This window comes from Fopius arisanus, unplaced genomic scaffold (assembly GCF_000806365.1).
Source record: "Fopius arisanus strain USDA-PBARC FA_bdor unplaced genomic scaffold, ASM80636v1 scaffold00106, whole genome shotgun sequence".
In the NCBI taxonomy this organism is placed as follows: domain Eukaryota; kingdom Metazoa; phylum Arthropoda; class Insecta; order Hymenoptera; family Braconidae; genus Fopius; species Fopius arisanus.
Window position 1 is genome coordinate 40,006 of NW_011887845.1, and position 21,807 is coordinate 61,812.

At 35.1% G+C, this 21,807-nt stretch overlaps 2 protein-coding genes across 3 annotated transcripts; both read right to left on the reverse strand.

The window, feature by feature from the left end:
• Positions 1 to 191: 191 nt before the first annotated feature.
• On the reverse strand, positions 192 to 6,803 carry LOC105271262 (homeobox protein SIX1). 2 transcript variants are annotated; one of them, XM_011312687.1, is made up of 5 exons: positions 6,151 to 6,803; positions 6,001 to 6,081; positions 4,978 to 5,439; positions 1,477 to 1,802; positions 192 to 1,387 (listed from the first exon to the last, which is right to left on the reverse strand). In XM_011312687.1, the coding sequence occupies exons 1-5, from the start codon at positions 6,303 to 6,305 to the stop codon at positions 1,215 to 1,217; spliced, it is 1,197 nt and encodes a 398-aa protein (XP_011310989.1). In that variant the 5' UTR covers positions 6,306 to 6,803; the 3' UTR covers positions 192 to 1,214. The 2 variants fall into 2 exon arrangements, with proteins under 2 accessions (XP_011310989.1, XP_011310988.1); XM_011312686.1 differs by having other exon boundaries at positions 6,001 to 6,803.
• Positions 6,804 to 18,161: 11,358 nt separating this feature from the next.
• On the reverse strand, positions 18,162 to 20,837 carry LOC105271263 (uncharacterized). The gene is made up of 6 exons (XM_011312689.1): positions 20,629 to 20,837; positions 20,355 to 20,479; positions 19,527 to 19,838; positions 19,365 to 19,452; positions 18,936 to 19,071; positions 18,162 to 18,858 (listed from the first exon to the last, which is right to left on the reverse strand). Exons 1-6 carry the CDS (start codon positions 20,666 to 20,668, stop codon positions 18,648 to 18,650), a joined length of 912 nt encoding a protein of 303 aa, XP_011310991.1. The 5' UTR covers positions 20,669 to 20,837; the 3' UTR covers positions 18,162 to 18,647.
• Between the last annotated feature and the right edge of the window lie 970 nt (positions 20,838 to 21,807).

A 21,807-nucleotide genomic window follows, 5' to 3' on the forward strand; every position in this document is an offset into this window, starting at 1 on the left:
ACTCGATAATTCATCTACTTGTAAGAATAATAATTTCTGTTTTTATTTATTGATTGGGCTTTTTTTAATTGGTTTCTGGTTTTTTAATGTGAATCGGTTGCGCAACAATTATTTTAAGGGATTGCTTTTCAATTTTAATTCAGTGCCATTTATTAAAAACCAATATATACTTTGAGACAATACAGACTAAACTTCGATCGCTTTATATACATTTGATACACGTAATAATTATCGCTATCTGTTGTTCCATCAGTACTATTTACAGTAAGTGATACCATAAAAATGCTTACAACTTTTTGGGACTATTATTATTTTACCTGAAATTTTTTTCGTAGTGCATTTCTACTGCAGTAGACTATTGATCTTTAGAAAAATTTATTCAAAGTTTGTTTCATTTATTGCTATGGGTATTCCTTTGAATAAATTGCATTGAGAGCAATGTTTAGCAGTTAGGATTGAAGATGAGTGAAAAAATTCAGTTCTCATTTTTTGGAAAGAAAAAAAAATTGGATGCATTTTTTTTTCTGCAGTTGAATGGATTCTAAAAAAACTGAAGGAGAAAATGGTGCATTACCTTGACAGTGCTTTCTCAAGGACTCCTTAATTGCTTTCTGCGGGAAATTGTCTCCAATTAGGTCAGGGATAATTTCTTCTAACAGTCGTTATTGAGATGGGAGACATTGGGTTGAAGTGGGTGCTTGAATAAAAGAAATCATTTCGAAGTCGTCAATAATAACTTGATGAAATAAATTTTTCGAGATTTTTATACGTCTAATAGTCACAACGAAATAAATCTTACACAAAATTTCAAATCTATTGATTTTCTTCGCTTGCGGTTTCTACCAAAAAATTTTGGAATTCAATTTTGAGATTTGACTCCACCCTCTCCAAAAGAAGCACTTGCCAATTTTTATTTATTGATTTTTTTTTTGTTTATAAAAGGAAAATGATTGTCAATGAAGATTTGGCAACGAGAAACACAAGTTCCCTAAAAATTGACACGGCCTGCTCCTCAAAACCAGTCTGACTGACATTTCTCTACTGATTTACCCCTAAAGATGAAAAAGAATGAATTCTCTTATAACGCGATAGCCTTCATCAAGTAATTAACTAATTTAAGTAAATAACACCGGTTCTGTTCACGCAAATGCGTGTATTCGCGAGAGAATATCATCACTAGTGGATTGATCCTCACGAGAATTACAATCTGCAGGTCACATCGAGTGCTGGGGCGGGGGTAACATAATTTCATAACCACTGGACATTGTTTGCTGATGGTGATGATGATGAGTTCCAGTCATCATCTGGTGGTGACTCTGCTGATAATACTGATGATGCATGCCGGTGTGACTGGAGTAGTAGACCGCGGCTTGATCCATGTCTTTTCCTGCGTGAAAATCAATTACCACTTTAATTATTAAAAATAATGATGAATTGATCTAGTTTGATTCAATTTCTTATCAATTGATTTAGTACCGCTGTCGTAGACTCCACGTCCGTAGCACAGGGTTTTGACATCATTCATGGGGCTGAGGGCGCCGTTGTGAGGATGAGCTGAATGCACTGATGATGGGGTCACTGGTGCAGCATATCCGTGATGATGGGGTCCCATTGGACTCATGCCCATTGGACTGCACGGGTTCATTCCAACTGGGGACATTCCTATCGTTGATATCGGTGACATCGCAAGGTTTGGACTACTCGACTCTAGGGGCTGCAGCGGCTGATGTGGACCCCCTGTACTGCTCACTCCATTACTCATGTTTCCATTTGTGCTTTGGCAATTTAGAGAGATCATCTCCCTGGAAATTATGACAACAAATCGTGAGCACTCACTATACTACGCGCCAATTTAAAACATAATATGTATTTTCCATATCAACTATTTTCTCGTTTATAACTTTTAAAAAATTTTAATCGGAATATTTTTTCCAAATTTTCAAAAGATTTCTGGAAAACTTTTCAGAAATTTTTTTTTATGAAACAAAAAAAAAATCGGAAAACAATTTTATTTTTGGAACGGTTTTGAAAAATTTTTGAAAGCATTTCTCAAAAATACAGTTGTTTTGTTTCCCGATTTTTTTTTGTTGAAAAAAAAAAGAATTATTGAAAAGTTTTCCAGAAATTTTTGGAAAATTTGGAAAAAATATTCCGATCACAATTTTTTTTTATCCGGGGTGTTATGGCTATATATTCAATGGTTTATCAGTCTGTACTCGGTACATGATAATGAGAACACGTGTAGAGTAATCGAGCTTCACGAGACAACGATACTATCAGTTGTAGGAACATTATTTGAACATATGTTCAATGAACTTTGGGATATCTGATCCCCTGACCTTGATTACTTCCAATATTTTATCAATTACGTACCTCGAGAGAATACTAAAAAAAATATTTTGCAATATCCCAAAAATTTCATTCAAAATAATTGAGATAGAAATCAAGACCCCCAGGATTGAAATTTGGGCCTAAGCTGCCCCATAAAATCTCACCAAATGATTAAAAAAAAATGAAAGATAGAATTTTTCTAAATTTAAAAAGTCCCAAAAATTTCCATTTTTCTTTGAAAATATATTTACTGCAGGGAAACTAAAATCCCTCTATTAATAATATACGACTCGATCTTTTGTTCTAATAACCACAAAAAAAATGAAAAATAAAGGAATTGTTTTTTTTTCGCTTTTTGTCAGGAAAAAAAATCGAGAAAATGCAAGAGGACACGTGGAAACGATAAATAGTAGCCCGTGGCGAAATGAAATTTTCTGGAAAATCGTCACCATATGCGCATTGTCTCTCTCGTCTGGGGCCTCACACATTTTTCATTCTTCGGGCTGACAATTACTTCTAGGGCCTCTCGCTCATGTGACACGTGATGTGAACCACGTAAGACGCCTTCTGAGAAAGAATATAGAGAGGAAAAAAAAAAATGAGGGAAGGAAATAGTTGTTGGCATTGTTCTTTGCCGCTACCACCCGGTGGGTCACACTCTCCATCGCACCCTCGATTTTACACACATGTAATGCGCGTGTGCACGACACGCCACAACCGAAACTCCGCCTACTCACCGGATTTTAACATCCTACCATCAAACATGACATTAATTTTTTTCCTACCAAAAAAAAAAAGAAAATGATTTTGTTCAGGTAATGGGTGAGAACCAGTGAGAAAAATCCCTTTTCCTCACGCAGTGCGCAAAGTGGCATTTTGCGCACGCACCGCCATTTTCCAAAATTATTATTTCGAAAATAATTTCCAACACAACTGGAAGGGCCCTGTGTTTATCGCACGATTGAGTCGAATGATTTTCCTAATAAATCGCTCAAATAAAAGATGAAAAATCTCTTTCGCGCACTTTTCTATTCTAGATCCACTCAATTTGAAAATAATTCCACCCTCAGATAGATCGGCCCCTGGGGGCTTCCCCAGGCTCTTTATAAACCACCCCAAAAATCGTCGCATCAAAAACTATTGGACAGAGGCGATGAGAGAAGCCGTGAGGCTCAATAGTGTAACAAGATACGTAATTCAAATCCAGCGCCATAAAACGGTAATAGGGCGTCGCATTTCCTTTTTCACGGGGTACATAAACCTCCGTCGGAAAGCATGAAAATGGGGCCATCCAAAATCCGAAGAAATTCTCATTCGCACCTTTTATCTTTTCCTCATATTTTTCCTGCTTTTTCCATTTTTTTTCTGATCACAAAAAATTCTCATGCCCTCAAATCGTTCCTTTATTTTCAGATTCCATCTGTACAAATCTTTCAATAAATTCCCTCCACCAGTATCAGAATTCAATTTATCACAGACGTTTTTCAGGGATTATTTCCCTGAGTGAGGGATGAAGAGAAAATTTCATGACGATTAGCGAAGGAATTGCGGATCTGTTAGCGACACAAACTGTACCGAAAAGAAATACATGCAATTATCCACTTGTATTTTTTTTTAAAAACATTTTCCTCGTGTCCTGGGTGGAATGAATTTCTGGGCGGGTGTCGTGACCGTAACACCGTAGACACAACAATTCCCCCTTTCCAATGGGCCCAGGGGACCAACCGAGTTGTATTCGTGATCTTAAAATATATGGACGAGCCTTTATCATGATCCGAACTAATCATTTGTTTATTCAAAACAAAACCAAAGAAATACGTTTCAACACGTTCCATAGAATATTCCATTGATATAAGAATGATTCGTGTCAAGGGGATTGAACTCTGAATCATCCTTTCCTCGATTTTTATTATCTTTTATTATTTCATCTGTATAATTACGATTATCTTTGTCGGCACGCATTGGTCCGAGGATAATTCGTCCATTCATTGGAAATCGGCACCGATTTGTGATGGAATTTTCATTCAAAAATGAAATCACGAGTGATAAAGTTCGTGAGCCCTTTAATAAAAAGTCAATTCAATAGAACATCGAAGAAAATTACTATTTAATTTGTTGGAAGTGGCAAGAATAATTTATTCTGAGAAAATCACTTCTCCAAATGGCAAGCACCGATATTCTTCAAATTAGCTGAACGAAAGGAAAATTAATGGTCGTGCGTGATTTACCGTCGGTCCACCAAAAGTGGACATGTGTTTTTCGGACACTTGTTGCACTTGGAAAAATGGCTTTTTGGGGTGCTAGACCCCCTGTGGGCCCACGTGCTTCGCATGCATGTGGAAAACCCCGGAAACTTAAGAAACCAATGAATAATACAGAAATAAATATTCACAAACCAAGAAATCAATCGGCAATTCCAAATTTCGATAAGACAAAATTTTTTTCACTTTTCTGTAATTATTCTCTCCGATAAATTAGAATGCCGAATTAAATATAATTAATGTTCCAACTGTTGTTATAATTAACTCAATTCTCTCTCCATTCAAATTAAAAATTAACTCAATTCTCTCTCTCAACGCCATTATACGCCGAAATTTTAAATTGTTATGATTGACAGATAAATAAATAAATGAAAAAATGGCTTACGGTCTGGTTTGCGGCGTTCGATCCCGTTGTCTTCGATTTTTGAACCAATTGGAGACCTGCGTGAGGGTGAGACCAGTCTTTTTGGCCAAATCTTTCTTATCATCGGGTGTTGGATAACGATTTCTCTTATAACATTCTTTCAGTGCATTTCTCGATCGCTCCTTGAAGCAGTAAACCGTCTCCTCACCGTCCCAAATCGTTTTCGGTAGTGGATACTTTTTTCGCAAACGGTATTTATCGACTGCACCTAGGGCGCGACCACGGATTTTCTCAGCCTCGCAGTAATGGGATTTGTACCACATTTGTTGAAGCTCAGGATGACGTCGTGGGGAGAATGGGTGGCTTTCGAGAATTGTATAGAGCTCGTGGTAAGCGCCACGGTGAAATGCTACTGCTGCACGGGCCATTAAAACACTCTCGCCTCCACGGCCCAATTCACCCGGCGGCAATGACCATAAAAATCTGCAAAATTCATTCATTTTATTAAATAAACATTCGATCCATCTATGCAAAACTCTGAATGTTCCCACCACAAACACAACGCTTTTTCTAATTGCACTAGATCAAAATTTTTTTGGTAATAATCAATTAATTTTTCCGCAAACGTTCCTCAACATTTCAAAAATATTAATAACATTAAAATCATCCAACGATTGTTAATAACTCAGTAGAACTGACTAATAACTGAAATTTATTCTCATTTTATATTTATTTCTGCAACTGGCTGCCATTGAGAATTAATTCAAAAGCCACGAAGAACTTTTCAAAAATCCCCAGAAAATTTTGCATCCCCGATATCACTAGATAATATAAAATACGCTGCAAAATGGATTATTACTGCTAATTATATAATAAAATGGTTATCATATTATTATTATAAATATGATATTGCAGATTGAACTTGAATTGTTCAGATGTGGTTAATGAATTATTAAAAAAAAAGAAAGCAATGGAAAATTAAAGGGAATAAAATAAATTAAAAAAAATATATATATAATAAATAAATAAAAATAAAATCCATACCTGGTGAGCTTTTCAATATCATGACTCTGCGAGAGTGCCTCACACATGCACGATATCTGCTCTGGTGTAAAATCGGCGGTACTACCGGTAACATTGAGTCCCATATTAGAAATATTCAATGAATTACAAGCACTCTGTTCCTGTCCATACCTCGGACTATTCCCCGTCGTAACACCTGAATTCTGCTGATGCTGATGAAGATTCAACGATAATCCCTGTATCGTATTCACATAACCACTCCGATGACCCATTTGACTGTTGCACTCGCTATTCGGCGAGGACAATTGATCCGAACTCTCGGACATTATCACTTTGACGGACAGATCGGCTAAAAAAGTATCTCCGAAAAAAAAAAAAACAAGTCCCTCAGTCACTGATTTTTTCGGAGAATTCACCTCGAAGAACTCAAGGACGTGCGAGTGTCAAGAAGAATTTCGATAACATCACATTTTACCAGGTACTGAATAAAATAAATCATTTCACCATCGATATTCCTCGGTGTTTATCAACTATTGAACATTCCCAGGTCAAGTGGAATACTGGAAATCACTGGTAACACATATCTGGGGTAAAACGAGACACTGGGAGACGTCAGCAGTGATTATTATGAGACACTCACTGAGTGACCAAGTCACCAAGTTTTACTGAAGGTACACCACTCTTTGTTATTTTTTTTTTTCCACTTTCATTACTTTGATTTTTTAGCAGTATCTCTGATCCTTCGTTTATCCCTCGGTTTTGCTTTTGTTTTTTATTTTTCCATTCGTATTGGATTGGATTTTTTGGGCGCACGGTGCGCAACGTTTGTGTCTCTCAACTAGACTGGAAACCGAACGAGTGGCGATGGGGATTGGCGGGCGGGGATTACCGGGATTAATTCCCATTGGTCGAGGGCACCGGGGTAGGCGCAACCCTCTAATGCTACATGGGGGATACTGGCATTTCTCTCATTCGCAGGCGATCCTTTTTTTTTTTATCAATCTCTCTTGGAGGGGGGATCACCTGTCCATGTGTGCTGCCCCCCTCTTTTTTTTTTTTTTGAAAATGTTGCCCCAGTTTTTTATCGGCTTTCACACCCTTCAGCATTTTTGTCCGATGTGTCCCCGGGGTTTTTTTATATTCCAACGGGGGGAATACCGAACTGTCACTCAAAACCGCGGGAACACGAATTTTTTGAAAAATTCACTTTTTCTATAATTTCAAGAATTTTTACTCTCGAGTGGAGGAGAAAATTTGTTATGGAGTTCGAACAGTAGATTCAAGAAAATAAAATTTAATGCTAATTCTTGGAGACATTGGAAATTCATGAAATTCCGGTGGTCCTATAGTGGTTGGCAAGATATTTGGAAAACAATTCCCACATTAATTTTGACTCATCATTTTTTATTTACGACGTAGGAAATTGGAGGAAATGGCATTTTTGTTGATCGCTCGTCTGTTAGAAGCAATGAGTGACTTATAAACACCGGAAATGAAATGTGTCAACGTTACTCTACACCGTGATTATTACCGTTGTTTCGCCAATGTTATCCTCACATTTTTTATTGTTTATTTTTCTTTTTGTTTGGCCAATGGGTCGAAAGCTGTTGCGGTGGGTCTTTGAGTTTATCAGGGTTATCAATTCCCATCCAGTCGAGATCACTCGAGGACTCCTGGAGAGATTCACAGTTCCTGTCTCAAAACTTCGAGTATTTATTGTGTCAATTACAAATTTTTCATAATATTTCCTGCATTATTTTATTTTATTAATAATTATTGACGTTAATGGGTGCACAGAAAAATTCTTGCGACTCCTGTCACTCAGCGATTGCAAATTTTATCGACTTGTCTGCAGCTGTAAATTGGTAAAAATATTTAGCATGTCAGGTTTTTCATTTGCAACATCGAAAATGAAAATCCGATATATATATATTTTTTTTTAATACTTTTTTGGTACAACGTCGAAAATGAAAATCCGCAATTTTTTTTTTATATTTTTTTGGTACAACGTTGAAAATGAAAATCCGCAATTTTTTTTTTGATATTTTTTTAGTACAACGTCGAAAATAAAAATCCGCAATTTTTTTTTTATATTTTTTTGGTACAACGTCGAAAATAAAAATCCGCAATTTTTTTTTTTATATTTTTTTGGTACAACGTCGAAAATGAAAATCCGCATTTTTTTTTTGGTACTCTGGTTGAAAGGATAATGTAGATCAATGGACACCGTTTTCAGCTGACGATTGACGAGCCAAAATTGTACATCTCGTCGGAAGAAGTCAGAGGAAAAGTGAAGCAGTCACTTTTAGCCACGCCTCGACAATCCTTTGCATACAACTCCGCCTTTCACATCACTAATTGCTGACAAATGCGTCCTATTCCTGGCAAGTCACAAGTTTTTTTTCAAATCCTTGCTCTCATACGGATGATCGGATTCCCACCCACAGTCTCCAAACCAACAGGCAATTAAACCTTAATTACATCTCCCCTGTCTCAATTTAAAAAATTTTTTAAATTTTAATTTTTCTTCTTTAATACAATTAATTCAATGAATTTTTTATTTAAATTAAAAAAAAAAGTAACCCAATGGAATGTTGGAAATAAAAATAAACAGATTGTTTTTTTGTTTTTTTAAATTTCCAATTGGAAATTTTCTCTGGAAAATAGGAATTATTTCGGTTTTTGGATTGAATTTTGAGAGAAATTTGAAATAAATGGCGTTGATTTAATTGTTCATTAATTTTTTACCCACCGGATGGATTTAATGAATTCTCAAAACGGCTTATATCTTGGGATGGGAGGATAGGGGCGGTTCATGGATTTCACGATGGCGTCTACTTCGATTTGGTGTCGTGTTTCCCTCCGGGACGCCATTTTGTCTCCTCTCAACACCCCCGTTATAAACGTGTACATAATCCACCCCGTGAGAATCTTCATTCCCATTTCACCATCTTTCCACACACGTGATATCTCTGTCCACTTCTCCAAATATTCAAAAGAGTTCACCAGATCGTCCCGCCGAAAATATTTTTTATTTTCACCCAGCGACTCATATATTTTTCCACATCGAACAATTTTCCTCACACCCCCCAAATGCGAATTCAAGTATTAATTAATTTTATGTTAAAAAATTAATTACTTAAACGAACTCCAAATTCATTTCAGAAAAAAATTAATATTTGAATCTCATATAGAATTTTTTTTTAAAATGCATTTGGATAATTTGAGTAATTAATTATTGAAAGTAAAATAATGTTTTACTTTTTTAATGAAGAATTATTTAATTAATTCTAATGGGTCGATGAGTTTTAATGAAAATTTTGTAAGTGCCAATGATGCACCGTTTCCCCTTGGTTTTCTCTTGTAAATTAAATTCTTTTTGTTTGGAACTGGTTTCAGATTGGATAAGGACGAAGTACAAACAACTATGAACCAGGTATTTGAAATATGGTTGGTGTATAGGTGAACGTTTGAGAAGGAGAATGGAGGGATGAAGCTCGGCAGAGCTTCGGATTTCACGCTACTGCGTTTAATTGCATTCCAAAATGACTTTTTACAGAACTTTCCCGCAGGACTGTTCTCTCCCATCGACGCACTTCAAAATCACTTCGCAGGATAAAATTCAGCTTTTCACGGTGAGTTAACCGAAGTATTTAAATTACGAAATTTCCCCGTTAATTTCGATTCAAAATCCACAACAATAGGTTCAGTTCAAAAAATGAAATTGAATTTTTTAATAAAAAAAATGTTGGCAATAAAAAAATTCATAATATATTCAGTTCAAGAAATGAAATTGAATTTTTTAGTAAAAAAAAAATTGCGGCAATAAAAAAATTTACAACAATATATTCAAAAAATGAAATTGAATTTTTCAATAAAAAAAATCTTTAATTCAAAATATTTTCAAATATTTTCATAAAAAAATGATAATTACGAAATCATTATTTTTCTGAATTAATTTCATTTAAAAATCGTTGCATCTAGATTTTTCAAAAAGAGGAAATGGAATCATTCTCTAGAAGTACTCCGTAATTTTTCAATCGTGACGAAAAATGACCACGAGCAATTGGATCGTTCGATTCGATATATCGACGGCACCTGTCATTGCGGAGAAATCCTTGCTCATTGTTGGATATTTTTATTCAATTAGTCCTGTCATTCGATGTGAAAAATTTTAGTAGACGCTTGGGAATGCGCGATAAAACGGAGAGGAGTGAAAATCGATTGTCATAAAAGACGAGAGGCTCGAGAGGCCACTAGGCATTACATGCAATCGTTCATAAGGTGTCTAATTTCCTGACGCTCGTTTGCGGTGCAATGCAGTGGTGTCGTGATTTGAAATTAATGCGGTGAATAATAAAAATCGGTGATGATGGGTCAGATAGGAAGGGATAATCCTCCCATATGGACATGAGATACCCAGAGATTGTGTTTAGCCATTGATTTATTTTTATTATTTATTTACACACGACTTCCATTAAATATTATTTTTTCCAAATTTTCAAAAAATTTCTGGAAAATTTTTCAGAAATTTTTTTATGGAACAGAAAAAAAAATGGAAAAACAAAAGAATTTTATTTCTGGGAAAGGTTTTGAAAAATTTAAAAAGTAAGAAAGCAACAGTATAATTAAAAAAAAATATATTCGCAAAAATTTCTAGAAAATTACAAAAAAAAAAATTTCCGAAAGAAATGTTTGAAGAATTTTTCAAAACATTTCCCAAAAATACAATTGTTTTATTTCCGTTCGTTTTGTTTCGAGGACAAAAATTCTGAAAAGTTTTCCAGAAATTTTTTGAAAATTTGGAAAAAATATTGCGATTACAATTTTTTTACCCAGGCAAAAGGCGAAATTGTGATTTTTTTCAGTTTTTTCTTTTGGTTCAAAAGCCCTCCGAAAAAACCCCCAATATTCCGGTATAAAAATCGTCTTCACATCCTGATTATCCGAACTATTCCCTGATATCTCCATTTTTATCCGCGTCCAGAATGATGAATAAAAAACAACGAATGCTATCACGATGCAATCGTAATCCTGCAGGTTAAGGCCCATTAGCGATTCTGAAAAGGAAAAAAAAAAGACTGAGATAAAGATCACAGATTTGTTGTGTCGACAATCAACACAGGTAGTCGAAGGGTCTTCGATGGGCCTCTTCAGCTAATACTCGAAAAAATGCTCTTTATGTGTCACTGACCATTTTACGCCCGGCGTTTCGAAAATAGAGAGATTATCTCACCATTCACCAATCGACGATTGCTCATTTACCATTTTTTTTTTCAGCTCAATAAGAGTCCACGGGTGAATTCCCTGGACACACGTGAAAGACGACCTGTCCTCACCACGATTACACGGTTAGTTAGATATACCCTGTTATTTCATGTCACGTATCTAATATTGCGCTTTACCGCTTTCGCTGCAATCACAGGTGTTTGTACTAGGGGAGATCACGTCGGATTGAATTAATTCCAGTCAGTTGAACCTGTAGGCGAGATGTTTCATTATACTACATCCAAGTATTTCGGCTTGGGGAAAATAATTCGTGATGAATTTAATCGACAGGCCATTCACCTTTCCCTTTTCCCCTTTTTCTCTTTTTCCCTTTTTCCCTTTTTCTCCTCTTTTCCAATTTTTTCCATTTTTTTCTATTTTTTCTATTTGCACTTATAATTTAATTGAATTCAGCAGGAAAAAAATAAACAAGATTTTTCGAAAATTTGGCAAAGTTTTTTTTTTGAAAAAAAAATTTTCTTATAAAGTCTTTTAAATATTTCTCGAGAATTTTCAAGAATTCTCCAGCAGAAAAAAAAATATTGAATTGGGCATAATGATAGCCATTTTCTCTCATCTATCGAGATCAATTCTCCTTTATCTGTTACGAAGAAAATTTAATGTGGGAACAAGTGATTTTAATTGGCAGGAATAATTGAAATACTTCAAGTTTAGAGAATAATTATAATGAAATATGTTCACATCACGGAAAAAATGGTGGGAAGGGGGGAATGTATTGTCGAAAAAACAGGCTGGAGGGAGAATGGGACGTTTGAGATTTATGGGTGGGGCTAATTATTATCAGGGGATGAAAACTGAACATGTGACACCGCAAACCCTTGATATATAATGTGCAACATGGGGGCATATGTTCATCATATCTGTCACTTGGTTCGCCAATTATGACGATCTCACTGATTGATAAACTATACGAGGGGTCGGTATCCTTGGGTTTCTCTCGTTAATCTCACCACCGGGTGTCTTGAATCCGATCGTTTCTTATCACCAGATTTATCAAGCCGTTCAATCCCACAAAAGATTTCTCTCTCCTGATTACTATTTTTAAAAACTTATTTAGGTGAATTTTAACGTAATCTCATTTTGTATGAGAAATTTTATTTTTTGGAAATTCTTGAGAAATATTTGAAAGACTTGGAAAAGTCTTTTTTTTTTTTAAATTTTTTTTTGAGGAGAAAAAAGAAAAAAAGACTTTTAAAATCTCGAAAAATCTTATGCATTTTTTTTCTGCTGGAGAATTTTTGAAAATTCTTGAGAAATATTTGAAAGACTTTGAAGACTTTTTTTTTAAAACATTTTTTTTTGAGGAAAAAAAGAAAAAAAATTTTTTCAAACTTGTGAAAAATCTTATGCATTTTATTTTCTGCTGGAGAATTTTCGAAAATTCTCGAGAAATATTTAAAAGACTTTATGAGAATTTTTTTTTTGGAAAAAAAGAAAAAAAAGCTTTACCAAACTTTCGAAAAATCTTATTCATTTTTAGAAAATTGCTGATTCCTATTTTTGAGAACTTATTTCGGTGAATTTTGACGTAATCTCATCCTGCTGCTGCCATTTTTACCCGTATCAACGGGAATTATCATTTTCGTGTCAGGTGAATTTTGTGAGAAAACTCAGACCGACGGGTTTCTTCGGTCGTCGGGTTACGCTGACGTCCATTCAACTATTTATCTTCGCGTGGCTACACGATACTCAGCAAATTCTATTTATTTTTATCGTTTAACTGAATATTTAAACAATATATAATAGAGCCTGAAAAAATACGGACACAAAGATTATACCAAGTTCTCCCAATTTTTCAATTTTTTCAAAATTTCCAAGAAGCGGTAAAAAATCCAAAAAATTCCCTACGTTCTCCATAAACTTTCAATAAAATAATTCACCATTCCCAAAAATCTCAAACTTTTCCTCAAAATCCCCCATTTTACCCTGAAATTTATTTTTAAATAATCACCAGGATGAATGATTTTTTTTTCGCGGCCATTTTTTAGCCAGTATCTCGGAATTGGCGGACCGCAGCGAATTTTTTGCGTGAACCTTTTTTGTAGAAAAAGATGAGAGGTAGAAGAAAGGTAATTATGAAAAAATCGTTATCTCCCTTAGATCTTGCGAAATCGGCGGAAAACTGGAAATCGGTTGGAAAAAATAGTTATCGTACAACTCAGAAATGAAGAAATGAAAAAATGGCTCATTTCAATCGATATTTCACAGGTTGAAATTAGACACAAAAACTCAACGGGCAGAAGTGTCCTGATGCTCTTTTCACCATTGACCCATGGTGTGAAAGCATTGAAGTACATTCAAGTGTCGATTCGCTTTGTCAACACGCCTCTGGTGCTTCAATGCTTTTCATCATTATATCCGCTACATCCACGACAGATTTTTCGCCGGAGGAAAAACCACGCCCACCAGGCAACGGGGAAATTCCACGGATTTTCAGGATGACAAGGAAACAAATTTTCTTCACACGAAGCGAAAAAAAAAATTGAGATCTAACACAAACGGTCATTTTTACCGCAACCGCGGATAAATGCGGATAAATGCAATTTACCAAAAACAATTATTCGCATCGAGAGTTTAAAAAAATTGCAATTGAAATTATATTTTTCATATATTTAAAAAAAAAATTAAAAAACCCTGTTCCACACCAAAATTTCACCCGTGATATAATTATATAATTGTTTATCATTATTTTCGTAAAATATTTCTGGAGATGTGCGAGACGGAATTTCGGGTAGAGGTCTTATCTTTAATTATTTTTTATATAATATATTCATTATATATTATTTATATGCACATAATAATCCAGCGGTTCTTGGCGGCTATAGGTATCTGGAAATAGATTTTGCCCTCTGAAGAAAAATTATAAAAAAATAAATAGTCAATATTCTGAGGAAATGGCGACTGAAGTTGTAACCGCCGAGTTGGCGTTACCCTTGGGGCTGACACTGCAAAATCCCCAAGGACGCGTGCCTTATCAACCGCGGATGCTCCACGGCCTGACAAAGACCCCAAGTCCAACCTGTGGGAATTTAATAGTCATGACACTCAAAGATTTATTTTTAGGACCGCCTCCTGGAAACTGAGTTACGAGAGAATACCCGTAATATTATACTTGTGTGATAGATGACTCTGGAAAAGTTGAAACGGAAGCTGAGAAAATAACAAGTCAAGTACAATTTGCAAATGAAAATATTCAATTACATCGCGTGTGCGCAACTCAAAATTCCCCTCCCCTGGGGTCATGCCATTTTAATCCTGTCAAAATACAGAGGCCATTATTCCCAAATTTTCAGGTAGATCTCCCCCACAAAAACCTCTCAAAACCCCTCAATACAAATAGCCAAAAAAAATTCGTTTTCAACCCAAAAATCCAACGAAATGATTCCCAAGATTTTTATAAACAAAAAACTGTACTTCCATCAATTACATTTCATACATAATTAATACATCATTAAATCATCTAAAAGCCTTACCGCCCCCCCGTCCCCTCCCGCCCCCAAATTAACAGCAAACAAATAACGGAATAATTAAACGTCAAACGTACGAATGCGTCGGCTGGTCCCTTTAATTGCAGTAATTACGCGTAAATGACATTAATTCATTTAATTCACCAGTAATAATGTGGAAAACACGTGATCATTAATTGATAGGATCGTAAATAATAATGTGAAAAATAAACATCGTTATCCATGGATAATTGAATGTAATTGGGTTGGGTTTGATGACAGATGTAAACCTCTTCATCCCTATAACATACCCCACGCGTATATACCCCTCAGTGGATGGCTCTATAATTTATAAACTAGGTACTGTCGGTGGGGGATGGTGGGGCGGGTGGAGAGGGTGGAGAGGGTGGGTGGGGAAAAATAGGGTGGTGGGATGAGGATAGGGGATAGGGGATAGGTTGGAGGTTGGTTTGGGGAGAGGGTAATTGCGGATAACGATGGGGCGTTACGGATAACAAGCCGACATGGGAGACACAGGACACCGACGCACTGCCGGGGATGATTCTCCTGGCCTCTTGCACACTGATGAGTGTTATAAACCCACCCCCTATAACCTTAACATTACTTATTGCAGTATGAGTATGTCTCCTGTGCCCGCCAGTACTATATCACATTTTCTACGCATTTTCCGGAGGGAAAAATCATCATCCCGTTGAGTTTTTCCCACTGGCTCTTCGTTCATCCAATCAATGGTAAATCATCGGACATCACTTTTAATAAATTATTAACGCATAAATAATTTTTACACTTGGATAAATTACGGAATTAAGAGGATCAATAAAAATTTTGCATTCGCAAATTTCTGGGGTCGATTTTTTTTATTGATTATTCAATGAGTGAACTTCTTGGAAATTTGTGGAAAAAATAATTGGAATAGATGGAAATTTAAATTTTTTATGGACATTTGAATGAAATGGATTGGCGTGGATTTTTTTTTTAATGAATAATTTTATTGGTTGATGACAAATGGCTGGAGACGAATGATTTCGCTGAGGGATTAAGATGAAAAAGGAGGGGAAACAAAACGGAGAAAAGACGCTGAAAATTCGAGGACTGGTGACAACTGGGTGGAGTAAAATAGTGGTAGGCAACAGGATGTCTCATTCAAGAGAGGGGTTAACAATACGATTTGTACCGGCATTTGTCTCTCTCTTCTTCCATTCATATTGCTGGTATTTTTTGAATTATAATGGGCATTACGACAATAAGCCATTGACAATGTACACGCGTTACGCAAAGGGACGTCTCCTGGAAAAAAAGGTGGAGGAAAGGGCCACTGACAGAGAGGGCATTCTTGAGGGGATATAAACCCGCTTGACTGTACTTTTCACGCCCTTTTGCCATTGCTACTACATCCAACTTTTTTTCAATCTCCTTTTTGGAATCACTTCGAACCATCTGGCTATAACTGCAATTTGGCTCAGCCTCAATGGAGATGCTAATCGTGTGGAGAAATATTCCATTCAATGACCGAAATATTGTGTAAAATCTGGTAAACGCATGAGTCTCATAAAAAAATTAAAAATATTTTTGACACAAGCAACTATTTGAATAATTCAATCTTTTAAACAATGCCGAATTAAAAATCGCAAATATCATTCAATTCTATCGAATATCAAATTTATTTTATGAAATTTTCAAATTTATCAAAAGATTTTGAGTCTCGAGAGAATTAAATAATTATTTTCACGCATGATGTTAATGCAAAAAATAATAAGAATAACTTGATAAATTAATAATACTACCTTCGGTATTTCCTTTGGAATGAATAAATAAATTTTTTATTTCATAATTCATTTATTGTTTTCAAACACGAAATAATGCATCTGCACAATATTGATATTATTTACATAACTATATTTTTTGTATATCGCTCATCAAATATCGTCAATAATTATATTTTCAAATGTATTTTTCTTCAATCTTGCTTCTTCTCCTTCACTACGCATTTGGAAGACAGAGGTTTATATCATATTTTAATTATCATTTACGTATATATTATGCGAATATATAATATATATTTTATTCATGACAATAAATATGTACATGTAAACAGGTAAAATGATATAATCATGCGTGTTAATCGTACCTGCACGCATCGATTAATGTAACGAATTTATCTCTTCCGTAATTAGCTCAAGGAAGAAGAGCGAAGGTTATAAATGTATAATATATATTTATCTGTTTTCATGGATATTAAATACTCAAGCGAATAATTATTACAATGTTTCATTTTAATTAATAGACAGAGTGCTTTCACCAAGAGTTGACGATTTATTGACTCTCGAAAAATTTAATCGACGTCACACCATTTCGAGATGCAATTACATTTATTTTTGCTTCTCTTCAATTAATTGAATAAGAGGACCATGAGAATTTTTTTTTTATAATACTAGAAACATAATAGATTTTGTAAAAATTTTTTCGAATCACTTCCAGCACCATCCATAGGCTTTTCGTCTTATGCTTACACAAATTAACATTTTGAGATTGTTTTGCAGATATTCCTCTAACTTATGACAATTTTTTTGTACAGCTAATGAGTGTACGAGAATTCAATGAAAAATGTCAACGCTTTCGGTATGAATTTTTGTATTAATCGGTATCATTAATGAGTATTAATAGCTGTGAATAATAAAAAAAAAACGAGCCAGTACAGTAACTTGATTAATTGTAATTAAAATCATGTCAATTACATTTTTCCTCTCAAAATTTACCAAAGATACAGGTCTCCAGAATGAATATTTAAATTTTTCCGAGGGCATGATGTGTACAAACAACATTTTTAACCACCAAGTGCGCAAAACCTCGTGAAAAAAAATATCATGTGCTCTGCACTGGGGCATGAAAAGTACAACTTTATGTACTCGTAACATACTATTTCATACCTGATGAAAGAGAAATTGATCGATGAGATATTTTCATCACAATTCGTGTTCTGATATGCTGATATTGACAATGATAATTTATTTTTTTTTATCAACTCCCTCATGCATGGATACTTTCAGTTAATGTACACGTGTACAGGACACACCCTCTTTTTCTTACAGCCTTTATCGATACTCACGTGTCCCTCGATCGATATATCGTGTGTGTTCCATGCATGATAGGGTTGACAATTATTTTCTAAAATAAGGAACGAGCTGATGCGCGTTGCTTCTTCACAAATATTCTTCATATTTTTATTATCCATACAACCATTGGAGTTTGCGATATCCCGGATATATTCCATTAGTCCTACATCGTATTGACTACTTTACAATAAAAATTTTGTCCTAACTAACAAAAAAAGATGATAAATAACCGAAAATAATTACCAAAAAAATTATCTTCACCCGCAAATGAGTGTAATTATTCAAATAAAAATTTCAAATTTCACAATGAATACGCAAAAATAATTGTGATAACTGCACGACGATAAATTTATCTTTTAAATTATCCTAATGACATAAAAATTGCGCTAATTAAATAACCATTTAATTATTATTAAATTAAGTCAGAGTTATTTATGAAAACTGAAACAATTGACCTCATGGGTATAGACTACAGAAATGGAATATACCATTATCGATACGAAAGCATCAATAGGGAGCAACTGTCAATAGAAACTGAAACAATTTCGTAACTCAAACATTATCGATTGCGACAATGAGGGTCCTTTCATTTCCGCATAACATGTTATTTGCATGTTAATATTTCTGTTCAACAACGAACAGTCGACATATGATTTTTATCCATAAGTTGACATAATAATATTCGGTTGTATTCGAAAATCTATATGAATGCTATATCGATTAAACCTAAGGCCAAGAATTGTAGGAATTTAGTATCTCATTCTTACGTATTTCCCGTTGTGTTTCAACAATGGAAAATTTACTCCATCGTATCATACTTGACCTTCTTAATTTTGAAGTACCGCCAGCCAGCGTAACCAGTGATTGTTAAAAGTACAGCAGCAGCTAGAGTTGATCCAACAGCAACTGGTGCTGTTTCATCCCTTCCAGCTCGTGCGCTCAGAGATTTGCAGGAAAAAGACTCGGCAAAATCGTTAGTCTTGAATTTGAATGGCTGCAGTTGGATTGCTCTGTGACAGATTATTCATTATGTGAGTAATTCATTACATCTGGACAATTAATTTTTTGTATTACAAATTTTAATCACCTGAGTTCTAGGGTTGCATTGTTCTTTCCATCTGAGAGGGGAAGATCAATTTCCTCGCAGATGAACGACTTTCCGACGGGAGTTGGAAACAGCGTTGGATTGGATTTCTGATTGGTACTCAGTCGAATCGTTTTCTCTGTAATTGAAAAAAAAAATTTTGACACATGGAGTAATTAATGAGGCAATTCCTCCATTGGATTTTACGCAAAAAATATTCAAACCTTTTTGCTTGAAATGAATAATCTTAACAGAATTAATTAAAAGAAAGTTATGACAAAGTCATCCGTGAAAACTATTAAAATTCGCATCCTCTCGTCGGTCACGCCATACCAGTGAATGTGCAAAAGTCCTAGCAATTGAATTTTATGAAGTTTCAAAAAACCTTGATGATAATTCCTTAACTCTTCATTGGAGATCTATTCTACTTACTGGGTTGATCGATATGCTCGAAATGACGGTCACTGGAGTTGTAAGTCAACTCGATTTTATCCACGTACCATCTCTCACCCCCGGGTGTCTGCAAACAAATGGAAAATTATCAGTATATTTAATCCCCTCATGTGTAATTACAGTGGAATTTTTACAACAAACCTTTGCGAAGCTCCAAGACAATACGTAAGCGTCCCACTTGAGTGACATAGTGACAAAATTTTCTTTCTCGCAGTTTCCAGTGACAGTGGCATGATCCGGAATGTAAATATTCGCTGTGCGTTCATCTCCATAGGTTGTGCGATACTTTGCAGAAATAAGAGCATCAACTTGAAGGAGAATACATGCCCGTCCATCGGGGCTATTAAGCCTATAAAGTACTGGACCACCCGACAATATCTTGGGAGCTGGTGGTGTTGAAGTTGTTGTCGAAGTTTCACTATTTGTGGTCTTCATCAACCCCAGACTCTTCGGCTGAAAAAAAAAAATACTCCATTGAAATATAATATCATATGACTTATAAAAGAATTTTTTTATCGAAATAAAAGCGGATTTTTTTTATCGAATAATGAAATAACATGAAAAAAGACTGGAATCATTACGAAATATTTGATTCAAGTATATATTTTCGTGGTCTCTATTCAATTTACTAGTCGAATAAATTTACCCTGTGAAAACCAATACCTAAGGCTTGGTACTTAGCATATAACATTTCGCGGAATGTGTAGGTGTGGTCAAAACCCACTCACGAACAGGTGAATGGGAGCAGTAGCATCTGCGTAAACTTCTGACGTACGACTGAGTTTAATAGAAAAAGTGCACGAGGGTGTGATTACCCTTAGACTCTCACAACTCTCGGCTCAAACTTTTATTGAGTTTTTTCTGCAATTCCTCGCAAGTCTCGTTGAAGCAATTACTTTTCTCGTAATCAATACAAATGTCGCTGTTTGGGGTAGAAAATAACTTCTCTATATTTTTCCTTCAACTCACTATTGGTCGTGGTGTACTTTTCAATTCTACGATTGTCCTGCTTGGTCTGCTCGTCGTGTACAATTCATCGTAAATTCTCTGTGGTAATGATGTAGGTACACTGAAGGAAGTGGAGAATAGGCACCCTAAAATAAAAATTCCACAATTTATGAATGAATTCAGGGAGAATATTTTGTCGTTCGAAATTATTTCGGTTTATGAAACATATTTTCTTTGAGGGATGGGAAGTAAAGGGTAAAAACCGAAAGGGGTATCATATAAATAATTTACTTACATAGTAGGACGAATTCCCTGGAAATTATTGAGTGGAACATGATGTTTTAGCTGGGAGGAATGACGAGAACTGGAGTCGAGGTTGATGATGGGATTTTAAGGACTCGTTTTGCTGCACAGTCAGTACTCCTTTGACAGTACAGACAACTTTAATTTGATAGAGGGGAGACAGGTTCCATCATGAAGAAGGGAATCGCGCAACCGATCAATATAAATGTAAGGCTTTGCCATGCGCCACATGTCTGGAATACTCACAGGCGAACCCACAAGTGCATTCTCAGCCTTTGATCATATTTCTTTCATATTTTTTGAGCTGGTAGTTTCCGAACGACACTAGATGCCAAAAATTTGATAGACTAGAATTGCATACAATTGTTATTTACCATGATCAAATATAGGACTTCTATTCAAATTCAATTCAAATATTTCGAATATGAATTTCATCAATGAAACATGCCACTCCACCTGTCGTCTCGATGATGTTGGTATCTTAGGTTTTCTTTTCATCGGCTGGTGATAAGACAGATATTCGGATTTTATAAATGTAGTCAAGGAGGATTGACTGAAGTAGAGGCTGAGTTCTGGGGGTTTTTGGCGGGTTTTCTAATGGAAAAAATTATTTAATATATTGAAGATATACTCCTAATGAAATTATAATTTTATAATCAGCGCGTTGTCTAATTGGCAGCGTGCTCGGCTAGTACGCCGACGGCTGGGGTTTGATCCCGCCAACATTCATTTTTTTTTTTTAATAATTCCTATTTTTTTATTTTGTTAATGGCTAATCAATGAAAATATTGTTTAAAAACTGAATTTTTGAAAATGGAGAAGATATCCAGTGAAATTGAAAAATTTGACATTTTTGAAAACGAAACTTTTGCAATATATATACTCCTAATGAATTTATAATATTGCAATAAGCGCGTTGTCCTAGTGGTAACGTGCTCGACTGGCACGCCGGCGGCCGCCCGGGTTCAATCCCGGCATCATTCATTTTTTTTTTATTTAAATAATTCCAATTTTTTTTTTTGTTAATGGCAAATCAATCGAAATATTGTTTAAAAACTGAATATTTGATAATCGAGGAGATATGCAATGAAATTGAACAATTTGACATTTTTAAAAACGAAAGTTTTTCAATATATATACTCCTAATGAAATTTAATTATTGTAATAATGC